The 24,516-nt window shown below is 45.5% G+C and overlaps 1 protein-coding gene across 2 annotated transcripts in view; it reads right to left on the bottom strand.

Annotated features, from left to right (window-relative positions):
- AGAP1 (ArfGAP with GTPase domain, ankyrin repeat and PH domain 1) overlaps positions 1-24,516 on the bottom strand; it is a gene marked incomplete at its 5' end in the record, with an annotated part of 392,415 nt that overhangs the window by 265,140 nt on the left and 102,759 nt on the right. For both annotated transcript variants that reach the window (XM_084265229.1, XM_084265230.1), the window contains one exon: positions 4,496-4,554. In XM_084265229.1, the coding sequence (XP_084121355.1) occupies positions 4,496-4,554 (59 nt within the window). The remainder of the gene's footprint in view (positions 1-4,495; positions 4,555-24,516) is intronic.

The following is a 24,516-nucleotide window of genomic DNA, read 5'->3' as shown; positions in this document are numbered from 1 at the left end:
TCCCCCTTGTCCTGTCACCTGGGTGAAGAGACCATCGCCCACCTCTCTGCACCCTCCTGTCAGGTCAGTGTAGGTGGTGAGATGGTCTCCCCTCAGCCTCCTCTTCTCCAGGCTGAACACCCCCAGCTCCCTCAGCTGCTCCTCAGAGGATTTGGCCTGCAGCTCGTTCCCCAGCCTGGTTGTCCTTCTCTGGACTTGCTCCAGGACCTCAATGTCTGTCTTGTAGTGAGGGGCCCAAAACTGAACCCAGCACTTGAGGTGCAGCCTCACTAATGCCAAATACCTCACTAATGCACAATCCCTTCCCTAGACCTACTAGCCACATTGTTTCTGATGCAAGCCAAGATGCCATTGGCCTTCCTGGCCACCTGGGCACACTGCTGGCTCATGTTCAGCCTGCAGTCACCCAACACCCCCAGGCCCCTCTTCACCTGGCAGCTTTCTAGACACTCTGTCCCAAGCCTGTAGCACTGCATGAGGTTGTTATGGCCCAAGTGCAGGACTCTGCACTTTACCTTACTGAGCCTCATCCTGCTGGTCTTCGCCCATCCACTACACTAACTCACATAATCAAGCTAGAGCCTTCTTCCCTTTCGATATGTTGTTAAAAGCCACGCACCATCCTCAAAGAAAGGCAGCACGTTGCCTCCCTCTTTCTCCCTTTATTCATTTCATGAAGTTCTCTTAAGATTGAGAGGGCAGGAAACGATTAAAGATAGCACAGGACTGATTTTCTTGATCAGAGTATTTAATTGTTTCTTAGTAGAGAAATTCTTGGATTTATCTTTTAAATCACCTTCAAATGACTTACTGAACTGACAGAAGTTCTTTAGGCACTTCAATAGTGGGGGCGGGGGGGGGGAAAAGAGAAGATGAGAAAAGCGTTAATGCAGTTTGCTTTCTGTTGGAGGACTAATGTGAACCTCTCAAAGGGTGCAGAAGCCCAAAGCAAGTTTCCCCAAACCTGACTATGAAATCTTCCCTGGCTTGATTTTTTTCCTCTGGACAACTAGTGCAGAGAGGCATCAGGGTTCAGTCCTTGGTTTCAAGATGATACCCCCAGTTATGACCAAGAGGCCAGTGTGTTCATACAGCAGTCATACTCCTGCCTCCCATATTTTATACACAAATAGTCTCATTTCTATTTATTCATGGATATGCAGGAAATGCACAGAGTTACGACCAGCACATCACAGAATAAAAAAATACCACCTCAACCCTGTTCAGAAATGAGAAAATTCAGCTGATGAGGCTACAATCCAATGCTCTGGCAGTTACATCTGTGCAACGCTGAATCATGTATTTGCATGTGCCAGACACGCTGTAAAATACACCCAAACCCTTTGCCCATGTCCTGCTACAGCCTGTTTGCAAAAAAAAAAAAGTGTGTATTGACAGCATTTGGTGCTTTAAAGCTGTCCAGCATGGAAGCCTAAGTGTGCTTTGCATATGTTTTTGGAACAAATTAAAGTATTTTGGCCAAGAAAATCTGGTATTTAGCCTGGCTACCCCACCCTTATTTTACGTTTGGATAAATGGGGGCCAGGAGTACCACCATCACTCGGAAAGGGACTGGGCTCGCCAGCCGACCCAGCAAGCTCCTGACCAGAACAGAAGCATCAACAACTGTTAAGTACAACTCTGTGGCAGTACTTGATCAACAAAAATAAAGAACCTTCCAAAACCTGGTAAGAAATCAATCCAGCCTGTGCTGATAAAATGGAGGCAGGAGGAAAAGGTGCTCCTTCCTCATAAACACCTTGAAAACCATCCATCAGCTTTTCTTCACTGCAGTCCTGTGTGCCTTCTCTGCTCTCCAGAGCCCACTCCTATTCCCCTTAAACTACAGTAGAGCCCAAGGGCATAACAGTAGCCACTACACAAAACAGAAAATCAAATAAACCCCATGAAATAACATTAAATAATCAAACCGCCGCCAGAGTTTGAAGACAACCTCCCCCTTCTGTGGGAGCACAAGTTCACAGCCAGGGCTGGTCCTGCTGGCTTCAGTCATCTGGGGTGGTGTAATCAAATTAGTATCTTTGTAACCATGAGAATTCAGCTTTTATCCAGGACTATGCAAACCGAAGCCTTGGACACCTCACGCATGGCGACCGCTTAAAATCAATTCCCCACAGCAGCCATGAAACAGAAATTTCTTTTCCTACCACTGGTGCAAACATCAAGTGGGCAAGACACCCCAGGAAGGGACCATCAGGACCATCGAGTCCAACTCCTGGCTCCACACAGACCCAGCCCAGTCAGAGATGGCACTGAGCCCATCGTCCACGCACTTCTTGCCCTCAGCCCAGCTCAGGGCTGTGACCCCTTCCCTGGGGAGCCTGTCCCAGTGCCCCCCTCTCAGTACAGAACCTCTTCCTGACATCCAACCTAAACCTCCCCTGGCACAGCTTCACATCGATCCCTTGGGTTCTATCCCTGGTCCCCAAAGAGAGAAGGTGGGCGCCTGCCCCTTTGCTCCCATTTGTCAGGAAGCCACAGACCCCCATGAGGTCTCCCCTCAGTCTTCCCTTTTCCAGGCTTAACAAACCCAGGGACTTCAGCCTCTCCTCAGAAGCCTTCCCCTCCAGACCCTTCCCCATCCTCACTGCCCTCCTCTGGACACTCTCCAACAGTTTGTGTCCCTCTTATCCTGTGGCACCCAAAACTGTCCCAGCGCAGGGCAGAGCGGGACAATCCCCTCTCTGGCCCAGCTGGCCGTGCTGTGATGGATGCACCCCAGGATGTGGTCGGTCCTCCTGGGTGCCTGGGCACACTGCTGGCTCATGGGTAACTGGTTGTTGACCCCCAAGACCCTCTCACACAGTCAGCTTCCAGTGCCTGATCCCCCAGGCTGGGGGTGCAGCCAGGGCTGTCCCTTCCCAGGGGCAGGATCCGGCAGTTGCCCTGTTAAACATAACGCAACAGGTAACTGCCCAGCTCTCTGATCTGTCCAGGTCAGCCACCTTATCACAGGAATGCCTGTAACCCAAGACTATCACCTAATGCTTGGCCTTTGTGGTGTTCTCCCATCACAACACACAGTAGCTACAGCTTTGGTCTCACCTGCACACCCCCATTTACTGGTGGGTGTTGAGATTTAGTAGTTCTATGAGAAGAGGAAGGGATGGGCAAGAAAACCCTCAGCAAATCCCTGCCAGCATAAGCTAACTCCAGTCAACACATTCCAGTCCTAAATCCTTCGTGATTTATTCAGCAAGGTATTTTGGGAGCTATTTGTCTTCCAAATTACACTTCCAGTTAAACTGAACCTGATGAGCACTGCTGGCCCTTCCAGCATGGCAGTTACATCCACTGATTGCCCTGTTTCTCCTTTACTTACCTTGTGTGCTGCTGAAATCAAAACAAACATAACCCTAGGCGTGAGGAAGCTGCTTCAATTCAAATGCCCTTTTGCATAAGCACAGTTGCCACAATGAGTTTGACCTATGCCTTCTCTCAGCCCTGGAAACACTACTTACCCACTCAAATTTGGAAGAAGACACCTACCACACGAGAAGGGGGCCAGCAAAGCATGAGGCCAGTGAAGCATGGCACCAGCCACCCGTTCTTCACTCAGATGCTCTTGCCCAGTTCACTTCACCACTCAGCAAACAGGCGTTTGGATCGGAGCAGCTCATGCAGGTAGAGCCAGGCAAGGGGAGCAGGGCACAGACCAAAGCTGTCACCCCGTTTTGGGTATCTGGGGTATTGCAGTTGTTTTGTAGGGCTTGAGAAATTGATTCTGCTTAATTAAAGCCGGACTTGCACACGGTAAACATCGCAGCGATCCAGCCTCCACAACTATGTGCTGCTGGTTCAATATCCACAATGAAGAGGCTGCAGCCCTCAACTCCAGCCTCCATGGTCCTCATGCTTAAAAGGGCAAATTGGGGAAATTTTCTCCATGTGTTGCTGTGTTATTTCCCTTTCTTCCACCTATGTGGAAAATGCTTTGGCCAAGGGAAAACTTACTGTGAGCAGCTATTAAATCACTGCTCATTCTTACAGTAAAACATAGGTTTTGATTCACTAGATGAACCTTCAAAATACTCTTTTAAAAAAATTTCAGTACTAAATCATTTAAATTCTTTTAAGATAGAGTGAAAAGACATTTAGTCCTTGAAGAAATTGTGAAAAATTGTTCCAGTGAGATAAAAGGAGGTTTATCTATCACCTGCTAACTTCCACTTCTCCTCTTACAGAAGCATTGGGGTTCCCTGCCAAGAAGACCACCCTAGGTAGCTGGGTCACATAGGCAAACAAGTCGAAACAGCAACAGAATGCAAACAGATCTTTGAAGCATGATTATAAAAATAGAAGGTACATAAAATTCATAAAGATACTTCCACTGAAGAAAAACACTTTACTTTTTAAAACTGTTTTGGGGGGGGGTTTCCCCCAACAGTAGATTTAACAAAGCTTAGAAGATTTTTCACTTGTGTGCAACACTTTCAGGATATTTTTCAGAGATAGAAGGTAAATATCAACTCACCACTTTCAGTTCTGGTACAGATCGGCTTAGTGTCCATTCCTGGCTATTTACAAAGGCATCTGCAAAAGTGGACAAGAAGGAGAAGATCAGTACAATGACACATCATGGCCTGCTGTGCAGAATTTCATGCTGAGGCTTTGGGTTTATGAGACCAGAAGTCAAGCTCAATCTTATGAGACTGACAGTCCGACATATAAAACACGAAGGGGTTGGGTAAGTCACATTAAACTCCAAGAGTACCACAAGTCACCATTCTGCAGAATGGATGTAGCATAGTCCAGCTCTATCATCAGCACTGGCATTAGCAAGCTCAATTCAACTCCAGACCTTCGGGATCATCGAAAGGCTCTTCCACCAAGGAAGATGCTTCCCATACACCAGGACATGCTGCTTCTCTACAAGAGAAGCCTCAGATCACCCATCACACTCAACATTAACTGCGGTTGCCACCATCAGCAGTGACTTCTCTTTCCAGATCAATGAGAGTATCTGCCTGTTCCAACATCATGTATTTTTAAAACTGCATGTCATATCCAAAGTCAACAACTGCAACTACCAGCATCAGTAGTAACAGCATCCCTGACCAGGCAGGAGAGAATATCTGGCAGGAGGGGGTCGATTTCTGGCAAAACTGGTGAGTGACACTCATCTTTGCGCCCGACAGAAATGAAGTCCTTTGGGCTGTGCCCAGGGTCCAACCTCATTAACTATCCCATACTCAAAAAAAGAGAAGTAATACTCCACTTCTCAACCTCCAAAAACATTTATCACTGTTCCTCCTGCAAAGGTCTAGTCAACTGAAGGCCAAAGGATAATGACATTTGTTACAACTCAAGCAGCATTACCTCAAATCCCAATCTATCCCTCTCCAAACCACGCAAACCAGAAGAATGACTGCATGTCACACACAGGCTGAATGCATCCCAGTGTCACAGAGCCAGTTCCCAGCGTTACAGGAAATGACCATGGAAAAGTTACACCTGACCAAACTGTCCGTAAGCCAGCAAAGGTTCTGCAAGCTATTGCTTCCCCTCCGACACACCAGTCAAGAGAGCTGGCTATTTCATCATAGCTTTTCATCCAGAAAATGTAAGCAAACCTTTTCCAGTGCCCAACAAAAAAACAATCTCAAAGCAAGCTTTTATTTTGCATTGTATCCCTGTTTTCCAACTAAATACATTGCTCTTGCTCAATATTACAATATGAGCTGAGAGGCTGGAAGCCTTCTCCACCTTTGTTTATCATATCCCTTTACTAATTCAAGTAGGTAATACAAAGCTGCTAACAGAAGCTTGGATGTACTAGCAGGACATCTGTGTTTACAGGAAAACAGTTTGAGAAAATAACAAGTGGTTGGGTGCATTACAATCTCGAGCTGCCTCCCACTCACTAACGGGAAGGAAAAGGAAAAATCAAAGGCTTCAAATCCAGATGATCTGAAAATCTGGGTTTGGTGTTTCAGTTGCAAGGAAAGCAAGGTCATTAGGCTCCTGTTGCACAATTCGAAGAATAACTTGACATAATATTTCTCTTCATCAACAGTAATAAAGATTGACAATTATTTCTGATGTATGAAAGCTTGCAATTGCTGATGTAAATGACTGCATTGCATGCTTAGCCACTGCTCCCTGCCAGTAAAGATAATTAACTTGCACTAATACATCTGATGCTTTGGATTACTGTTTTTTTCTTTTCTAAACAAAACTCATTAGTCAGTCTATAATTACACCAACGGCCTCTGTGATCATAGCAACATTATATCACAGAGAACAGGTAAAATCCACATCTTACCATGCAAATACTTGGCTATCAGATCAAGAAAGACTACTCCAGTTAAGCCTGATTCCATGAACAGCTTTTATTAAGAATTAATTACATGTAATTGCACGGTATTACCTTGCATTCTTCTTCATTACTATCTGCAAAAGATGGATAAATGGATAAAAATTTAACTTGCAGTTCTATCAGCAAGACTCAGCTGCAGAACAACTAAGCCAAGGCTGTACAACCATTGGACTTGGATGATTTTAAAGGTCTTTGCCAATCTACATGAACACAAGGAGGTTTCTGCTGATCTCCAGATTCACAAGTGTCAAGGAAAACCATGTGTCTCAGGCAAGTATTATACCTGACTGAGGGCATATGTGTGTGAAACAAAACGTGAGAACTCTCCATTAATGTCAACAAGCCTCAATAAAAAAAGCAGCATTGGATTTTATCACCACAGAAGATTGAAAAAAAAAAATAAAAAGATGGATGAGTGGATCACTGGTACTGCTGCCAACTTGGAGAAATGCAAAAAAATCTACCATTTAAGCCAATGGGTAGACTCACTAGAAGATCAAAAGCCCTGCCACCTTTTTTGTTTTATTTTAAATAACCTTAAATATTATTTTGTAAGTTCTGTATATTCTAGCAGCAGAAAGCAGGTAGGAGAGGCTATGAATGCTGTATTTCCAAAAAGTGGTGAAGCCAAAAGACAAAGCAAAAAGATGGCCAGTGATGAGGGCAAGAGCAATCCAGCCTGAGGGCACAGATCTATTCACCCTTCATTGAACTGCATCAAGAACCCTGATGATGTCCTTCCAAAACAAACTGCCTCAGACATCCAGAACCCTCAATACAGGAAATCTGTGTATTTGAACTCTGATTGGCTGCAGGGTAAAAGAAATATAGCCATGCTAACTTGCAAGGTACTGGACTTCTTAACAAAAAGGAGAAAGCAGCTGTGTCAAGTACCTGGTTATTGCCATGTAGAGGTGCTTGGAGTGTCCAAAATATGCTCAAGTATTTGAAATACCATTTTACTGCAAAAAAGATTAGTTTTAAAAAAATCTTAACCTCAACCCAATGAATATAAACTTAAACTTCTCAATACTATTACCTTCACTTTGTAGTGGACTTACAGAACATCCTCCATTGTCCTTCCAGAAAAGCCAACACAATCCACTGAAAACACAACCACCCTCCCCCCAAACTTTTATTAAGGGACATTCAAGATGATTTTCCCTCTGCAGCGCAATTTCCACTTGCATGTTCACAAGGAGCACCGAGACTCAAAACCAGAACATGTCATGAAACAGTAACGATGTCTCAAGCAAAAAGAGATTCACGTACCACCATCTGTATGGACATCGAAACACCCCGCTACCCAACGCAGCTCTAGGACAAATGCCTTGGAAAGGAGCAATTTCTTCTGAGTTAATCCCAAAACTCATGCAATTTAAGGTAAAAAGGTCAGATATTTGCAGATAGAACATGATAAACAAACTTGGGGATTTGCTTTTCTTTATTTAAAAAAAAGAAAACTTAGAGCTACAGCATGACTAAAACACAGAACACTGGATACCTTAAGACTGCAGCACAGAAAGCACAAACTGGGGAGTCCACAAACACTGCTCAAAGAAATAAAACCCCCACTACTGCATGTTGATTTTAACATATTGGAAGAGATTTGCATAATAAATAGAACCACATGCATGGAGTTGATCAACTGAAGTCTTGTTTGCATTACTTTCCGACCCTGGAATTCAAGTGAACTCAACCTTCACATCTAACTAGAGACTATACATATGAAAGGAATGACTCTTGTCAATAATTAATCACAGTTGTGTGTCCTGCTCATTTAACTTCTGCATCAATGATCAAAAGCTTCAAATATGCATGGTGTCAATCATTTATTTTTAAAACGTGCACCAAAGAGACAGTTTAAGTTGCATTTGCTGCACCAAGTTTACTTTGCTACAGAACAGCTTTTTTTTTTTCCTTTTCATATTTCTTTTTCCTTTTTTTTTTAATTCCCACCACTACATTTGAGAGTTTCTCTGCTCCACTTACACATCATTAAGCCGAAGCACAAGCTACAATAAGGACCTTGGCTATTTTCAAACCTCACTTTAGTAACTCAGCTCCAACCAGAGGAACCTTCTCTATGAGCTCCCATATTAAGACTCAGGTGCACCTGCCTTCTTTTGATTCCCTGTTAGCACAGATTTGCAGTGAGATGTTGGGTAGTTGATGCCCATTGTTGGCAAGACCCATGTACGCCATGGGGTAGCACAGCAGCAGACTTTGAAGAAGATCTGTTTCAATGATCTATATATAAAAACCTCCTGCTTAGACTATTTCTTGAATAGAAAACAACACATTTCCTTCTTCAAAACCAGTAACAACTGCTACAAAAATAAGCAAAACGGTGTTACTGAGACAGGTTCAAGGTCAATTCAACTCATCCATGATTCAGAAGAGGGACACCACACAGGAGAAATTACTAGTTCCCTAGTAAGTGTAGAAATTAGTTTAGGAAAAGCTTCACTCAGGTGTTGAGCAGCTTGTGTCCCCCTGTATTGACTTTTAATGCTGCAGGCCCTCTGCTCACCGAAATGAACTCCCTTTACCACCACAGGCCCCAGCAGAAAGGCAGCTGATCAGACCACAGAGTAAATACATTTAAGTGGTGCTGATGATATTTAGACCACCCTCCCCATGCCTTTGGTCATCCATGCTTAAAAATTCCCCACAAGCCAACAAAGTCTGTCTGTCAATGAAAGCTCTGGGAGAACCTTGCTGCCCTGGTACTATCCCGGCATCAAGCCAGCATGAAAATCTCTGCTTTATCCCCCATGCTGCACCACTCCTCGCTCCACTAACCTTGTTTTGTCCTTTATTGGCACCAATATATCTCACCCCTGCCCAGTGACTTAATCCAAAGCCTGAGAAGCTCCTAGATTTCTTTTTGTCTGATTGAGATGAAAACCTAACGGCAAACCTGTTCCAAAAGGAGGGATGAACAGAGAGCGGGCAGATGTCTCTGCAGTATGACATGAAAAGACTTAAATCTTCCAGGATTCTTGGAAAGCTTCTTAGCAGAGCTTCCCTCAGGCTATCCCAAAGTCCCTTTGCTGTCCTTTTAAATAAGGAAAAGCTATTGAAAAAAAAAGAAAAAAATCAGCAGCTAAATTTCTCTGGAAGCCCTCAGTACAAGATCCTTTCTTTTTGATGAGAACAGGAGGCCTCAACGACACACAAATGGAGTTAAAGTCCCCATAACTGCATCACCCCCCTCCCTCCTCAAGAATCGCTGCATTAAAAGTAATACTTAAGAGTTACTTTGTGCTTTGAAATAAAAACCTGAGAGCAACCAGGTACAGAAAATATTCCTACATGTTCCCACTCGCCCACAGAAGGTGCAGATAAAACAGCGCATCTCTCCTTTGGAGTTGTATCAAAGGAGCACTTTCCAAACACATTTCCCAATGCTTGTGCACTAATTTTCTCAGGGAAGAAGGAAACAGCCAGCTTTTGGGTTGAGACTCATGAAACTAACTAAGGGCGTGGTTTTCGGAGAAGGGGGAATCTCTCGGCACGCATCACCTCCACCTCATCTCCCAGCATTTCAAGTCAAAACTCCAGCTCAGTTCCAACACAGCACAGCAGGAAAATACCCTGACATACTTATTTTTAAGCTTTGCTTGCAATATTCTTTGGACGAGTGTGTCATAATCTGAAAGGTCCTTTTTATATATTCATTTTCTCATGCATCTTACACCTGTTTCTTTAAAAAAAATTAGATCAGTTTGTGATGTGGAGCCTCTCTGCTTGTACATTCAATTCTGCACACAGTTACACTTAATACAGAGCAACAACAAATGCCAGTTTTTAGTAAATCATCCACACCAGAATGAGGACAAGTTCATGTTTTTCCTCCCCAGACACTCCACTTGACAGAATTCTAGATCACAGATTCACAGAATCGTAGGGGTTGGAAGGGACCTCCAGAGCTCATTCAGTCCAACCCCCCTGCCAAAGCACAGGTCGCACAGGTCAGTGTCCAGACGGGGCTGGAATATCTCCAGAGAAGGAGACTCCACACCCCCTGGGCAGCCTGTCCCTGGGCTCCCTAACCCTCACTGGGAAGAAGTTCTTCGCCAGATCGGTGTGGAACTCCCTGTGCTTCAAATTGAGGCCATCACCCCTTGTCCTGTTCCCACAGACCACTGAGAAGAGGCTGGCCATTTCCCTGTGTCCCACCCTTTAAATATTGATAACCATTGATCAGATCCCCTCTAAGGCTTCTTTTCTCCAGGCTGAACAGCCCCAGCTCACTCAGACTTTCCTCATAGGGGAGATGATCCAGGCCTTTAACCATCTCCGTAGCCTCCTCTGGACCCTCTCCAGGAGATCCCTGTCTTTTTTATACCAGGGAGCCCAGAACTGGACACAATAATATGCAGCTCTCCCCTTAGGACTCCTGCAACGATGGAACTCCAAGCAGTTCCCTCTTCAGTTGAACCTGAAAGGGGAACTGCAGCGTGGCTCTGTCCCCTCCCAGCCAGGCTCTGGGAGAGCGCTGGGAATCACAGCACGATGCTGTATTTACACTTCATTAATAGGATTAATACAGACATTGCAGTAGTCAGGGAAAAGTGCTGCAAAGCGGTTCAATTACAGCCCTAAAACAAGGGGGATTTTTGCGAGCTTTCAGCTTGAGACTCCCCCGTTCCTCCCAGTGTTGTCAGAAAGGATAAAACCCCAAGAGCTCTTATACTTCCAAGAGAAACATTTGACACTGGTTTATCACTGGCAATACCTATTGCTAATTACAAGAGGGAAAAAACACTCTAAGCTCAGCTTCTTTAAGGCATCCATTGAAACATGCCAGAGCAGCGCTGACATCTGCCATGGGAAAAGCCATGCCCTGCTCCTGAGAGCTGTATTAAATAGATATTTAGGTCAAACCCCAAATCTATTTTCCAATAGCAACGGGCAGCTGCAGCAGCGTTATCCTTTGTGCTGCCATGGAAACAAAAGGAGGACCGGTGATGGAAAGAGCTGTGCAACCTTACCAGCCAGCGAGTCAGCCTTCCCTAAAAACACTTTTGGGCTTGGGAATTGAAGGACACTTCAAGGGTTTTTTTTTTCCCCATCTCAAATTTTTAAATCAGTGAAACTGAAAAGCATCTTGCGGCTGCTAATGTTCCTACTCACCCTTTGTGTTACATCCACAGCTACAACAAACCTTGCTGAAGACAGGGCTCACACACTATTTTAAAGCTGAGATCTCCTCAGCTCCCACAGCTGGAAAAAATCCCACGCTTCCCACAACAGGATGGAAAAGATGTATATAAGGTTTCCAAGAATATTCCACAAACCAGTTTTGTGCTTGAAGTTTTACACCACACACCACCACAGTGTTTGTTTTGCCCTTAAACACAGCCTAACTCCAACCAAGACCAGTCATCTTAACCCCCTCCACGCCAGAGAAAAAACCCCAAACCAAACAAAAAATAGAGAAGGTATTTCTGCTTGTGAACAGCTTGCAGCCTAAATAAATTACTATGAATGACTTCATGAACAAGAGGAACTCCACATTCCCCTGTATTCTCGCAGTGGATCACGTTCCAGAGCTGACGTACAGTTAGATTAAGAAAAATTAAAATCCTACAAATGAACCCATTGTTTTCTCCTGAGGCAACCCTTAACTTCAAAGATGGATGTTCTGAGTGAGGGAGGGCCATCGAGATTACAGCTTAATTCCACTTAAAACACACGTTCCTCCACAGCGCTGGGAGAAGCTCTGAAAAACACAGATCCCAGCTGGCCCCTCTGACAACAGGGCAATGAAGAACACAACAGGAAAGCATGAGATTTAACAAGGGCAAGTGTAGGGTCTTGCATCTGGGGAAGAACAACCCCAGGTACCAGTATAGGTTGGGAACTGGAGAGTAGCATCGGTGCTGCAGAGGGTCCTGGGGGACAGCAGGATGACCATGAGCCACCACTGTGCCCTGACGGCTAAAGTGGCCAATGGCATCCTGGGGTGTATTAGAAGAGGTGTAGTTAGAGGGTCAAGAGAGGTTTGTCTCCCCCTCTACTCTGCCCTGGGGAGACTGCACCTGGAATAGTGGGTCCAGTTCTGGGCTCCTCAGCTCCAGAAGGACATAGAACTCCTTGAAAGAGCACAGCGCAGGACCAACAAGGGAGCAGAAGATCTTCCTCATGAGGACAGGCTGAGGGAGCTGGGCCTCTTTAGCCTGGAGCAGAGGAGACTGAGGGGTGAGCTTATTAATGTCTATAAATATGTAAAGGGTGAGAGTCGGGAGGCTGAAGCCAGGATCTGCTCAGGAATGGCAGTGACAGGACAAGGGGCAATGGGTGCAAGCTAGAGCACAGGAAGTTCCATGTGAACGTCAGGAGGAACTTTTTCCCTGTGAGGATGATGGAGCCCTGGGACAGGCTGCCCAGAGAGGCTGTGGAGTCTCCTTCTCTGGAGACATTCAAACCCAAGGGATATGTTCCTGTGTGATGTAGTCTGTTCTGGTAGGGAGGTTGGACTAGATGATCTTTCAAGGTCCCTTCCAACTCCTAATATTCTGTGATCCTTGTAGATAGTGAAGAATTGTAGGTAGTAGAGCTGTTTCCTGCCCCGGTAAAACTGGGATAGGATCACTTTGAAATTAAGGATATATTAACAACTTGCTTTACTTTTTTAAAAAGTCTTACCTTTAAAAAAAAAGCCAAAAAACTATATGACCTAAGCACAACAGAGAACCCACCACTGCCAGAGCAGACTCATAGAAACCAGACAACCTCCATACCAAACTAGCTGCACCTCCGCCTCCATCCCATGCACCCAATACCCTGTTATCAATCCTTAACCCCTTTTGCCTCTCCCAGGAATGCTCAGCCAGAATCATCTATTCCCAAGAACGTGTACCAGAGATATTCCTCTCCTCTGAACGTGAGAGCAGCAGTAAAACACATCCTTGATTTAAACTCTTTTGACAACAAGATCAGCAATCCTATCAAACACACATGGCTAACACCTGCTGTATTCACTTCATATTCTGGCAATCCAAGGCGCACCAGCTAGCAACACTGCTTGTGTACCAGGGCTCGGGGCTGTCCTCGCGCTTCAAGCCATGTCCATGCCTTACAATGAAATCATCTCTGGGTTTTTTTCTTGCTGCAATACATAGCAATATCTGTAAGCACCAAAGCCTCAGAAAGGCAACTGAACAAGTAACCACAGCAGCATTCAACCCCAGGAAGAAAACGAAGCTGCTGGAGATGGAATGTTCAGTAAATGTCTTCTTTTTGTTGGGTATCGCTAGAAAGCAGGTCAGTGTCAAAGGTGAGGTCTGTTTTATACCAGCCCCGTCTCAAAGGGCAGGATAGAGCCAGCATGGGAAAGATTATCCCAAGTGTAACTAAGGGAAAATCCGGCGATAAGAGTTGGAGCCCTAACAAGCAACGCTCGAGACATCAAGGGAGTGATGTGCTGCTTAAAAACCACCAGATACCAGTGGCAAAAATGCAGGACTAAACCCATGCCCGAGCAAAGATGTCCAAAGTACCACAAGACAACATAAAAAAATCACAGCCTACATTGCCTTTCCCGACTACAGACACCAAGGAGCAATTAGCCGTCCTTATCCAAACCTGAATATTAATGAGAAACCCTCCTAGGAGGCATCAAAGCTGAAGAGGGACAGCTAACAGAGTTGGCAAGAGAAGAATCGATGTCAAAGTATATATTAAAAAAGATGAAGTGGGGGAAATGAGAAGAAGGATCTAGATGAATATGGAAAGAGATTTCATTTGGCAGGCTAGAGAAAAGAAAGTCACAACAGAGATGCAAAAAAGACTGAGATGCATGGATTGGCAGGCTGAAAATACTCTGTGCTTTCCAGATAGAGAAGAGTGGTTGTAACTCAACAAAATAAGCAAAAATACAAACAAGAGGAACTTGGTGACTAGCTGGTAGAGGAGAAAATAGTTATTTTATAAGTAAAACAGCAACAATACTGTGTGGTTCAGATAGAAGTAGCCTGTTCATGTAACTACAGCCCTTCCTGGATTTAATCCGTCAGCAAGTCGCTGTGCATCCCTGCTCTGGACTGACACTCCCAGGGGCCTCAGGGACTCGCAGCTCAATTATCTCTTGGATTATAACAAAAGGGAAATTTATTGGGCTGGGTTTTAATCTGCCTCTTGCTAGTTTTCAGCGACTACTCCGTTCTTGTGTAAAGAGGATAATCAAGCCCTATTCTGTCTCTGCCCCTATCCTGTCCCACAGTGACACCTCTTGCCTTGCCTGTCCTGCCCGGAACAAACCTCCTGCCTTTCTAACTCACCTTTTCGGTCTCCTGCATTTACTTCCAGATGCAAGGACCACAACCAACCCCCAAAAGCTTTCAGAGATGGGCACACTACGCCCTTTTCACAGAGGCATGACAGCCTGCTCTGTTTTCTGTCCTTAACACGCTCTGCTTCCAGCCCTGCAGAGCACTTCACTCGCCATCCCCACAAAGCTCTCACAGATGTCGGGATCTCTACCGAGACTTGCAGCTCATCACAGCTTCGATACCCGAGTTCAGACTGCCCTCTCCCCACTCACCCATGTCAACCACTAACCATCACAAGACTTTTCTGCAACTCTGCACAACTGGCTCCTGGGATTGTTGGGTTTTTTTTTTTTACTATCTTGACCCAACAGTAAATTTTCACCCTACTTCATCCCCCTTCCCAGGGCACTTATCAATATCTTAACTAAAAGAGGCCGCAGCACTAGTAGCTGTGTTTTTCCAGGAGGGAGGAAGGAGAAATCAACTCTTTTATTCCTAAGCATTATTTCCTACTTTTTTAAAAGTTTTATACACGAGGGGTCCCTCCCTCTTATCTGATGGCAGCTCAGCTTGAGTCTATAACGACAACAATTCTTACAGCCATCAAAACAAACAGCTTTCCCTTATCCTCCCCTAAAAAGCTCCAGTAAATACAAGGGATGACTTCCATTATAACAGTCAAGTCTGCCCTTCCTCAACACATCATCCATCCATCCATTCATCCATCCAAGTTCATTCCCCATTTCTCCGCTGGGTTGGTGCATGCCTGAAGTGTCATTAGTGCGGATAAATTCTACCCTCTGCCACAGCCATGATGAAGTCAGCATGGGTAAGCGGCTTTGATGAGCCAGCAGTGTGCTCTTACAGCTCGGAAGGCCAATGGCATACTGTGCTCCATCAGAACATGGGTGGCCAACAGGGACAGGGAGGGGATTGTCCCTCTCTGCTCTGCCCTCAGGAGGCCCCAGCTGGAGTCCCGTGTTCAGAGCTGGGGCCCCCAATACAAGAAAAGATGTGGGACTGTTGGAGAGGGTTCAGAGGCCACAAAGATGATCAGAGGGCTGGAGCACCTCCCCTCCGAAGAGAGGCTGAGGGAGCTGGGCTTGTTCAGCCTGGAGAAGAGAAGGCTGCGGGGGGACCTCATTGCAGCCTTCCAGTCCCTGAAGGGAGCAGAGAAACAGGAGAGGAATCAACTTGTTAAAAGGGTAGATAATGGCAGGACAAGGGGGATGGAGTGAAGCTGAAGGAGGGAAGGGTTAGATGAGGTATTAGGGGGAAGTTCTTTACAGAGAGAGTGGAGAGGGGCTGGAACAGGCTGCCCAAAGAGGTGGTGGGTGCCCCATCCCTGGAGGTGTTCAAGGCCAGGTTGGATGGGGCCCTGGGCAACCTTGTGTAGATCCAGGCCTGGAGGTTGGTGGCCCTGCCTGTGGCAGGGCAGTTGGAACTATATGATCCTTGGAGTCCTTTCCAACTCAGACCTTCCTCAGATTCTGTGATGTGGTAACTCCGCTCGCAAACAAGACTCTTGGTCATCAACATGCTCTTCCCTCTCAACAACGTGCAAGCACGTGGTGCTAGACAAGACTGAAAAGCGAGCAACGATGCGATCGAGGACACTTTATTCTTCGTCTGCCCTGCACCATCTGGTCCAAGCCCCAGCATGCAGATGCCAAAAAATATGCAGTATCAAAGTTCAATCACTTCAAAATTGATGTATGGCCCAAGCATTTTGCTTGTCAAACAACCAAAAAGAAAATATATCCATGCTCTGAGCTCAGGCAATCATTCAGATTCACTTTTTCTTGTCTTTAAATTGTGGCTACAGAAAATAGGTCCAGCGTGTTTGTACAGAAATACATCTAGAAAAACATTTCCCCTCTCCACCAGGGAAATTATGACTTGTTTATGCAACACATTTCTGAAAACATTTTTTAGAACTGGAGTCATGTCTCCAAGATTGCTGTGCCGGTTGTCAAAACAGAGCCTTTTTTTTTTCCTGACTGTACCATATGTAATCCTAAGTCCACTTTCCCTAACTTGATATCACCCATGCAAGATTTGGAGATGATTAGTGGAAAATACACAAATGAGACACTGTTCTCCAGAGAATGAGCACTGCAGGAATAATCTGATGGGTTGGGTTTTGAGTTGTGGGTTTTTTTTAATTTATTAGCTCGATGCACATCTAACTTGTTGAAACAAGGCTTTTGTCGAACATCAAAAAAAATGCTAGTGCAATCCAAGGCATGCTCTCCAAGGGAATAAATGCTGAGCTGGAACCGCTGCAAAAGCCTTGGTTACAGCAACAAGGAAACAGAGAGAAGGGGCCCCTTTTTATTTTGTGTGCAGAGATCTGCTAAGACAGACTGGTTCATCTCCTAATAGCTGAGAGGAAGAACCTAGAGCTGGAAACTGGGGTGGGGGCAGGTATGGAGACCCCCAGTGTGTGTCTGTCTGGCAGACTCTGTCTCCCTAAGGTGGTGGGATGAGGAGTGGGTCTCCTCAAGGGCAACCCAGGGATGGCCAGGAGTCCTAGGTGCTCTCCTGTGCCCTCTCTCCCCTTCCCCACGACAACACAGAGATTCCCAGACCCAGCCCAGTGGCACACCTAAGGGGCGCAGTTACTGGCTTCAGGTGCCGGCCTTGTAGTAAGGGTAACACCCACTTGCTCCTTTCCATCTCCATTTTAACAGAGAGACTGCTAAACCACCAAAACATCAAACCACCCCAGGACCACCAAAGCATCACTAAAGACCTGCCTCTTAACACACCGCGACACCACACAGCTGAGCAAGACACAGGGTCCTGACACAGAGAGAAAGTAAAGAAAAGAGGGAAGGACTTTGGGATGCAATTATCTTTTGCCTTAAAACTGCTTCCAACCTAACAGCTAAAAAGCTAGTATGCGACCACAGGCTCTGTTCAGCAAGTATCTTCCTTCCCCAGCTTCCTCTTCAAAGAGCACCTGCCATCACAAGGCATTTCAGAAACCAGCAGACCTAGGCAAGTAGAAAATATTTATTTTGGAAACTCAAAACATTTCTCAGGTGAACTTTAGACTCGGTGAGTAACTATAGCACAAAGCCTCTTTTCAATTGCCATTCCCAGATAAAGCTGCACATCCATAGGGAGCTATAAGCAAGCAAATCAGTCACCACAATCCCAATATCCACACCCGGTTCACTATCACTCCTTCGCCTTCTCCTCCCAGTCATCCTTGTCCTGCCTCACCCTTGGCTCATCCCACTCTCTTGGAACAGCAGCAATAAAGTTGGGTGAAAAGGATGCTGCAAACCACACATGTGCTCAGGTTTAAGTCACCTCTTCCCACATATCAGCAGTCACCACAAAGTTTGGAAAGGTCTGATGTGGAGACATTCAAGGTCAGGCTCAATGGGGCTCTGAGTGACCTGATCTAGTGAAGATGTCCCTGCTCTTTGCAGGGGGGTTGGACTAGATGGCCTTTGAACTAGATGCAGCCTAACACATTTGATGATTCAATGATTCTTTATAACATCAGGTCTGCAAGAGGAGAAGGAGGCAACAGCTGTCATCGTTCCTACATCAATTACCAGTATGGCACCAGCCTGGTTCTCTCTCCCCAAGAAGTAATAGTGCAATACCTGGAATTGCTGGGAGCTCAATCAAGGCAGAGCCAGACATGCTGCTGAGGCTGCCATGACATTTTATTAGAAGAAAAAAAAAAAAAAATCAAATCCAGGCTATACAGAAGTATCAATTTACTAACACACCTCCTTTTGAGGCTTGCAGACCTGAATTTTTAGCTTTGCTAAAACTGGTAATATTACATTTTTTAAAAGAACATCACCCAGGAATAAAACCCTTCTCAGTCTTTGCAAACATCTCACCCTCCAGCTATATCCTCATTTGTGTTTCCTGGGCGAAGCCAAGTATGTTTGCAGAGCTTCATCAGGTTCCCATCACCTCAGGCACCTACTTTAAACTCGAGTTATCCTACTGCAAATGGTATCTTTAAAGAACCCCACACACAGAGTTTGGGAATCAGAAAGCCATTTAGCTCCACCTACGAGACCCACACCTCCTTACTCACAAACCCACTTTAATGCTTTTTGGACCCATTATTTTTACAACACACAAGCCCTACTAAAAGGGGAATTGGGAAGAAGAGCCTGTTTCTCAAAAAGCCCTCCTGCCATATCCTAACACTATCCTGGCTCGACCTATGGTGCAGTCACATTGTAAACCCATAATCCTTGCTAAGCCTGCATACCCAAACCCTTCAGAAATAAGTCTCTCTCCTTATTCTGTTCCCTATTAATGCTGTAACCTCCCATGGTCTTCTCGTGAGCTCAGAAAAGCTGGAAGCCAGTTGTCCCATTGTGGCTTTTATTCTTTTTCACCTCTGCACCACTTCCTAAGGTAAACTCAACCGCATTAGCCACTGAAATTCATTAGAAGGGTTTGGGGTTTTGGTTTTTTTTTTAGTTTGGAAAAAACCTTAAAGTCAAACCCACATAAAGGTCTCAAACACACTTCAAAGCTAACAATGAGTGTGTCAGCCTCTGCTCCAGCAACAACACTAGGCACACGCTCTTAAAAAAATAATTAACACAATCAAGCACAGCCTTTAAGTGCTAATAAAATGCAGCCACTTGGAAGCAGTACAGTGGAAAACAAAAAAGCAAACAGCTACAGTCTATATATCAAAAAAACCCCACCCCAACAAACCAACCCACCCAAAAGCAGGAGCAGAATAGGCTACACCAACACAAAATGCATGCTTGGGAACCATTGGCAGGACAAGCTCTCTGCCCCAGCATAGAGCCACTCTGTGGGAGCCTGGGGATGGCTCAGTGCTCTCCCACCCTACACAGGGTACAGTGATGCCAGGTTCTCCATTTTCCCATTTCCTTGCGGATTCTGTAAAACGAGACTGTGCTTGGAGCATCCCTCAAGATCCCAGCTCGCCCTGCCAGGCCTGGAGCACCGTACCAGGAGAGGGAAATCCAAAGGATGCACCTCTGGTATCTGGACAATCTGGGAACAGCAGAGATGAGACTGGCATTGACAGAGTTACCTGGCTGGTGTGTGCTGGGCTAGTTTGGTTTTTTTGGCAGTTAAGCCAAATTTTGACAAATTCTTCCCCAGTGCTCCCGAAAGCCACGCTCGCATGAAGAAAAGGGCACTGGAACTGCCTTTGGGATAGCAGATGCAGAGACAACATGTGGTTAGCACATCAAGTCAGCTACTGGTGCAGATCAAAACATTTTCTGGCTCCTCCCCGTTTAAATGGATTTATTTTTTTCCCAGGCAAAGGCACCAGGACGAGCCCAGCACACGCTGCAGCTGCTGCCAACAGCTGTAGCAGGCCCCATCACTGCAACGGGGTTTTAGTTTATTTTCTAAGCCACAGTGCACAAGAGTTCACATCCCAAATTGAAAACAAAGCAAACCCCAAAATAACCTCCGCTGCCTTACTAATTAAAGGGATTCGTTCCTTCAGGAAGGCTGACACAAACCATGGCTGTGAGGTTAAGAAGGTATTTTTAGGCCTCAGTCCTTCCAACCTCTTTACTGAGGCTGTGCGAGTGAGCCAGAGCCCGACTACCCGCCTACCAGCATTAAAAACCTCTATCAAGGAAGCGGGCATTTCACATAGCTATTTGAAATGTCACATGACAGTCACATAAGCTAAGTCTTTCATTTCATTTACAACTGACATATTCTTGAATTCAACTCCAACTGTAACAGATATGCCTGCTTTTACCTTAAGAAATCCGACACAGGGTTAAAACCAGACATTTTAAGTCACCACTACTGACCTTTCCACTTACCTCACAGAAGTGAGGGGCTTTTTATCACCTTGAGATTACACTAGGAATTAACGGTATCATTTTGAGGGCTACGAAGATGATTAAGGGCCTAAAGCATCTCCCCTATGAGGAAAGGCTGAGTGAGCTGGGGCTGTTCAGCCCAGAGAAAAGATGACTAACGGGGGATCTTATTAATATTTATCAATATCTTAAGTATGGGATGCAGGGGGAAATGGCCAGCCCCTTTTCAGTGGTCTGTGGGGACAGGATAAGGGGCAATGGCTGCAAGTTAGAGCATAGGATGTTCCACACCAACATGTGGAAGAACTTTTACACAGAGAGGGTGAGGGAGCCCTGGGACGGGCTGCCCAGGGGGTGTGGAGTCTCCTTCTCTGGAGATATTCCAGCCCCATCTGGACGCTGACCTGTGCAATATGATCTAGGGAGCTGCTTTGGCAGGGGGTTGGACCCAATGATCTCACGAGGTCCCTTCCAACCCCTACAATTCTGTGATTAGCTAGCCAAAGAATGAACTCAACAATGAAAGGAGTTGGGAGAAAGGAAAAACCCAAGCAAAACCAGGAATTTGAGTTTACTGTTTTCTCCAAGGGGAAAAAACCAGCCCAACTGCAAACCCACAGCACAAATTGCACTCTAGGATGAGAGTAACAACTGCAACAGCCAGCGCACAGAGCGGACAGGTAGTGTCATGTACTGCCACTGCTGTCCTGCAGATGCGCTCTCCCTTGAAAGTCAGTCCGAAGTGATGCCTTGAAGGTTTCTCCAACCACATTCCACCCCAAGTCACAGAGAGGAGTGAAAAACAGCATTAAGTTGTACCTTGTGGAAAGCAGAGTGGTATGAGCAATGGGACTCCTGCTCGGTATATGCCATACGGGGAAGTATAAGGCTGGTGTAATGCAGAAGTCTTCATATCAAGCAGATGTGCTCACTAACGACCACACAATGCAGAAGAAAAGGGCAGGCCTTTGTCTCCAGCTATAACTCTAAAAATGAGATGGTCCCAACTAGGGAGATCTTCCCGTTCTTGAAATGCTCTTCCACGTTTGTGGATAAATAAAGCATTTTACATCCTAAATATCAACAAGAGTCAGCCAAGAAAACCCAACTTATTCTCTCATAGGTAGTTTGGGTGATTCACATCGCTGAAATACAAGTCTCCAGACCAGCTAATGTAAGGCAGAGTTAATGAGCAGTTTTGGTTTAACACTTCACCTTTATCACTTGGGCAACTATTTCCTTATGGGCTGAGCACCACCCAGTACTCAGGTCTCTGCTGACTCACAGAAGTATTAATCAGCCTCTGAAAGAGGTTGTGTTCCACCATGGTATGCAAATTACTGCCAAGTCCTGCAGAAAGGGACACCACAGTTAACGATGTGACATGCCTGGGTATATAACAGAATATCCTCTATCAAATCAAATCAGAAAGAATAGCTCTAGGAGCTTGTACTTGTGTGATAACACACATCTTTCAGTTGTTAAAATGTGCAGAGGAATAGGGTTTTCGGATAGTCCATATTGTCCACCTCACTTTGCTCCTAATCAGGCCATAAGATGAGTATCTCATGACAATTTGCTCCCCTTATCTGCCTCAATACCAGCCTCCAGTGCAAGCGCATAATGTTTACATATCGTTTAGGTACTAGCCAGTTCATGGGGCCTGCAGGTTACCAGGAAAGCAAATGGAGTAAGAATATCAAACCATGCTGCCCTTCCCTCTGGTAGAAGCTGCAAAATCTATATAAAGCTAAGAAAAAGGTGAAAAGGCACATGGCAGTTTTATGCTTCACCTTCTTGCCGGGTTGCGTTACAAAATTAAACAAAATGCAAAAGTGGCATCCTCTTGGCAGAAAGCAACAAGCTTCCTGAAGAGGGGGAGCGAAGGGGCAGGTGCCCATCTCCTCTCTTTGGGGACCAGAGATAGAACCTGGGGGAACAGCATGAAGATGTGACGGGAAAAGGTTTAGGTTGGATATCAAGAAGAGGTTCTGTACTGAGAGGCGGGGTCGGGTGCTGGCACAGGCTCCCCAGGGAAGGGGTCAGAGCCCTGAGCTGGGCTGAGAGCAAGAAGCGTCTGGACAATAGGCTCAGTGCCACGCTCTGATGTGGGACTGGCTCTGTGTGGAGCCAGGAGTTGGGACTTGATGGTCCTTAAGGGTCCCTGCCAGCTCAGGAGATTCTAGGACTCTGGTGTTTGTACAGACATTGACAACCTGGAGATGCTACCTCCTACTTGGGTCAGACTGACCTCCTCAGTACAGCCCTCACAGAGGATGCCTACAGGCCCTATAAATGCTGCTTCTGTGCCAGCCAGATGCTTCTCATAAGATTATTTTTATTAACCTTGCTCATTCTAACCAGTTGAACGTGCCCTGTTGCATCCCATACATGGTACATACATAGCAGAAAGCGTTTGCATTCCAGCTTCTAAACATCTAAGCAAGGTTACCTGTGGAAATTAAACAGGCAAACTCAGTCCTATTCAGCTGACTAATGGGTGGATGGTCTTGGGGGCACACCTCAAGGTGATTTATAGCCACCCCACCACACACCTGCTCATGCCAGTCAGTAGCACTGGCTGCTACTCAACTGACTCACCCAGTCCACTTGTAAACAATCCAAACAGTCACAACTCTTTCTCCATTAAAAGACACAGCAGGCAGCCACAGAGGTCACTCGAATAGTTCCTGAACGAAGAAGTCTCTGTCCAGACAAGGCTAGAGTAAATGCAACAACTAAGAAACACACTATGGATATTAAGCTAAAAATTGTGCCCCAGAATTAAACACTTACTCTGGATCATATCCAGCACCTGGAGAACTGAAAGTCTCTGATCACTACCAGTAGAACCATGCTGTACTGTACCACTGCACCTTGCCTCTGTACATGGTTTTGATCTACTACAGTAATCCTGAGCTTTACCACCTACATAAACAACCCATTTCATAAAGCCTGGCCCTCTGTCCCTCCCAAGCATTCAGCCAAGCTTGCTGGAAGACTTCTCTGAGCATGTTGGCAGTCAATGAAGTCGTAAACACAAAGCCACTCCACTCTCCTATTACCTTTCAGATCTTGGCATCACCTGCTGCCCTGAGGAAGCCAAGCTGAAGTTCTGATTTACTTTTTTTTCTTGTTAAAACACAAATACACCACCTGAACCAGATCTAAAAGCTATTGCCAAGGGGAGAAGGAAAAGTACCATTGCTCCTAGCACACTTCTCCATCAAACCGACAGCACCTTCAAAATTCATTTTGCTGTCTCCTCAAAGTGTCAAATACCTGTAGAAGTCTCACTACTCCTGACATGGAGTGAACTTCCATTCATGTTCATCACCAAACACAAGGAGAAAAAACAACACAACCATGTAAAGAGACCAGTTCTGCTGACCTATCCGATGGGATGATTATCTTCCTGTGCATCCCAGAGCTCGGTACGAGAAAAGTGTTACCTCCCAAGTGCCAGGGGACCAGGACAGCTGCAGCCCAAGAGCAGTTAACACAACTGAAGGAGGGGGCATTTTTATAGAGAGAAACATGGGCTTATCTTATGGAGGTTGAAAGGTGAATTCATACAGGGAAACGATCCATCTGCAGAGACATGCACTTTATCTTTCATCTTAAATAGAAAAGTGACTACAAGCCTTAGTGTACCCCAGTCTTAATTAAAAAAAAAGGTGTTAAAAAAAGGAATTGCACTGAATTTCAAAGGGGGCCTTTTAAAGAAATGGAAAGCTCAAGTGAGCCAATTCAAATTTTGTGACTAAACCACCAAAGATTAATCAGATCAGGAGTGATAAGGTTTTCTGCACAACTGAAAGAACGGGCAATGTAAGTTCCCCAGACTTGGGTGCAGATGTTGCATTTGAAAGCTCGTTACCCAGCACGAACCTACAGTACGCATCGCTTTGAAGTTACCATGAAAAGCATCTGACAATTAGATCCTTCAGAAAGATCTGCCATCTATTCCAGAACATGAACAAGTCACTCACTGGCATTATGGACAAGCATTCCTGTTACATGTGCTGTAAGGATGCAGTAAAACTGAACAGCCATGCCCAAAGCCACAGGCAGGCTG

The sequence above is a fragment of the Gallinula chloropus genome, assembly GCF_964237585.1.
Source record: "Gallinula chloropus genome assembly, chromosome: 5".
NCBI classification, from domain to species: Eukaryota; Metazoa; Chordata; class Aves; order Gruiformes; family Rallidae; genus Gallinula; species Gallinula chloropus.
Note: the sequence above shows the minus strand (reverse complement) of the source record. Positions and strands in the feature narration are given on the sequence as shown.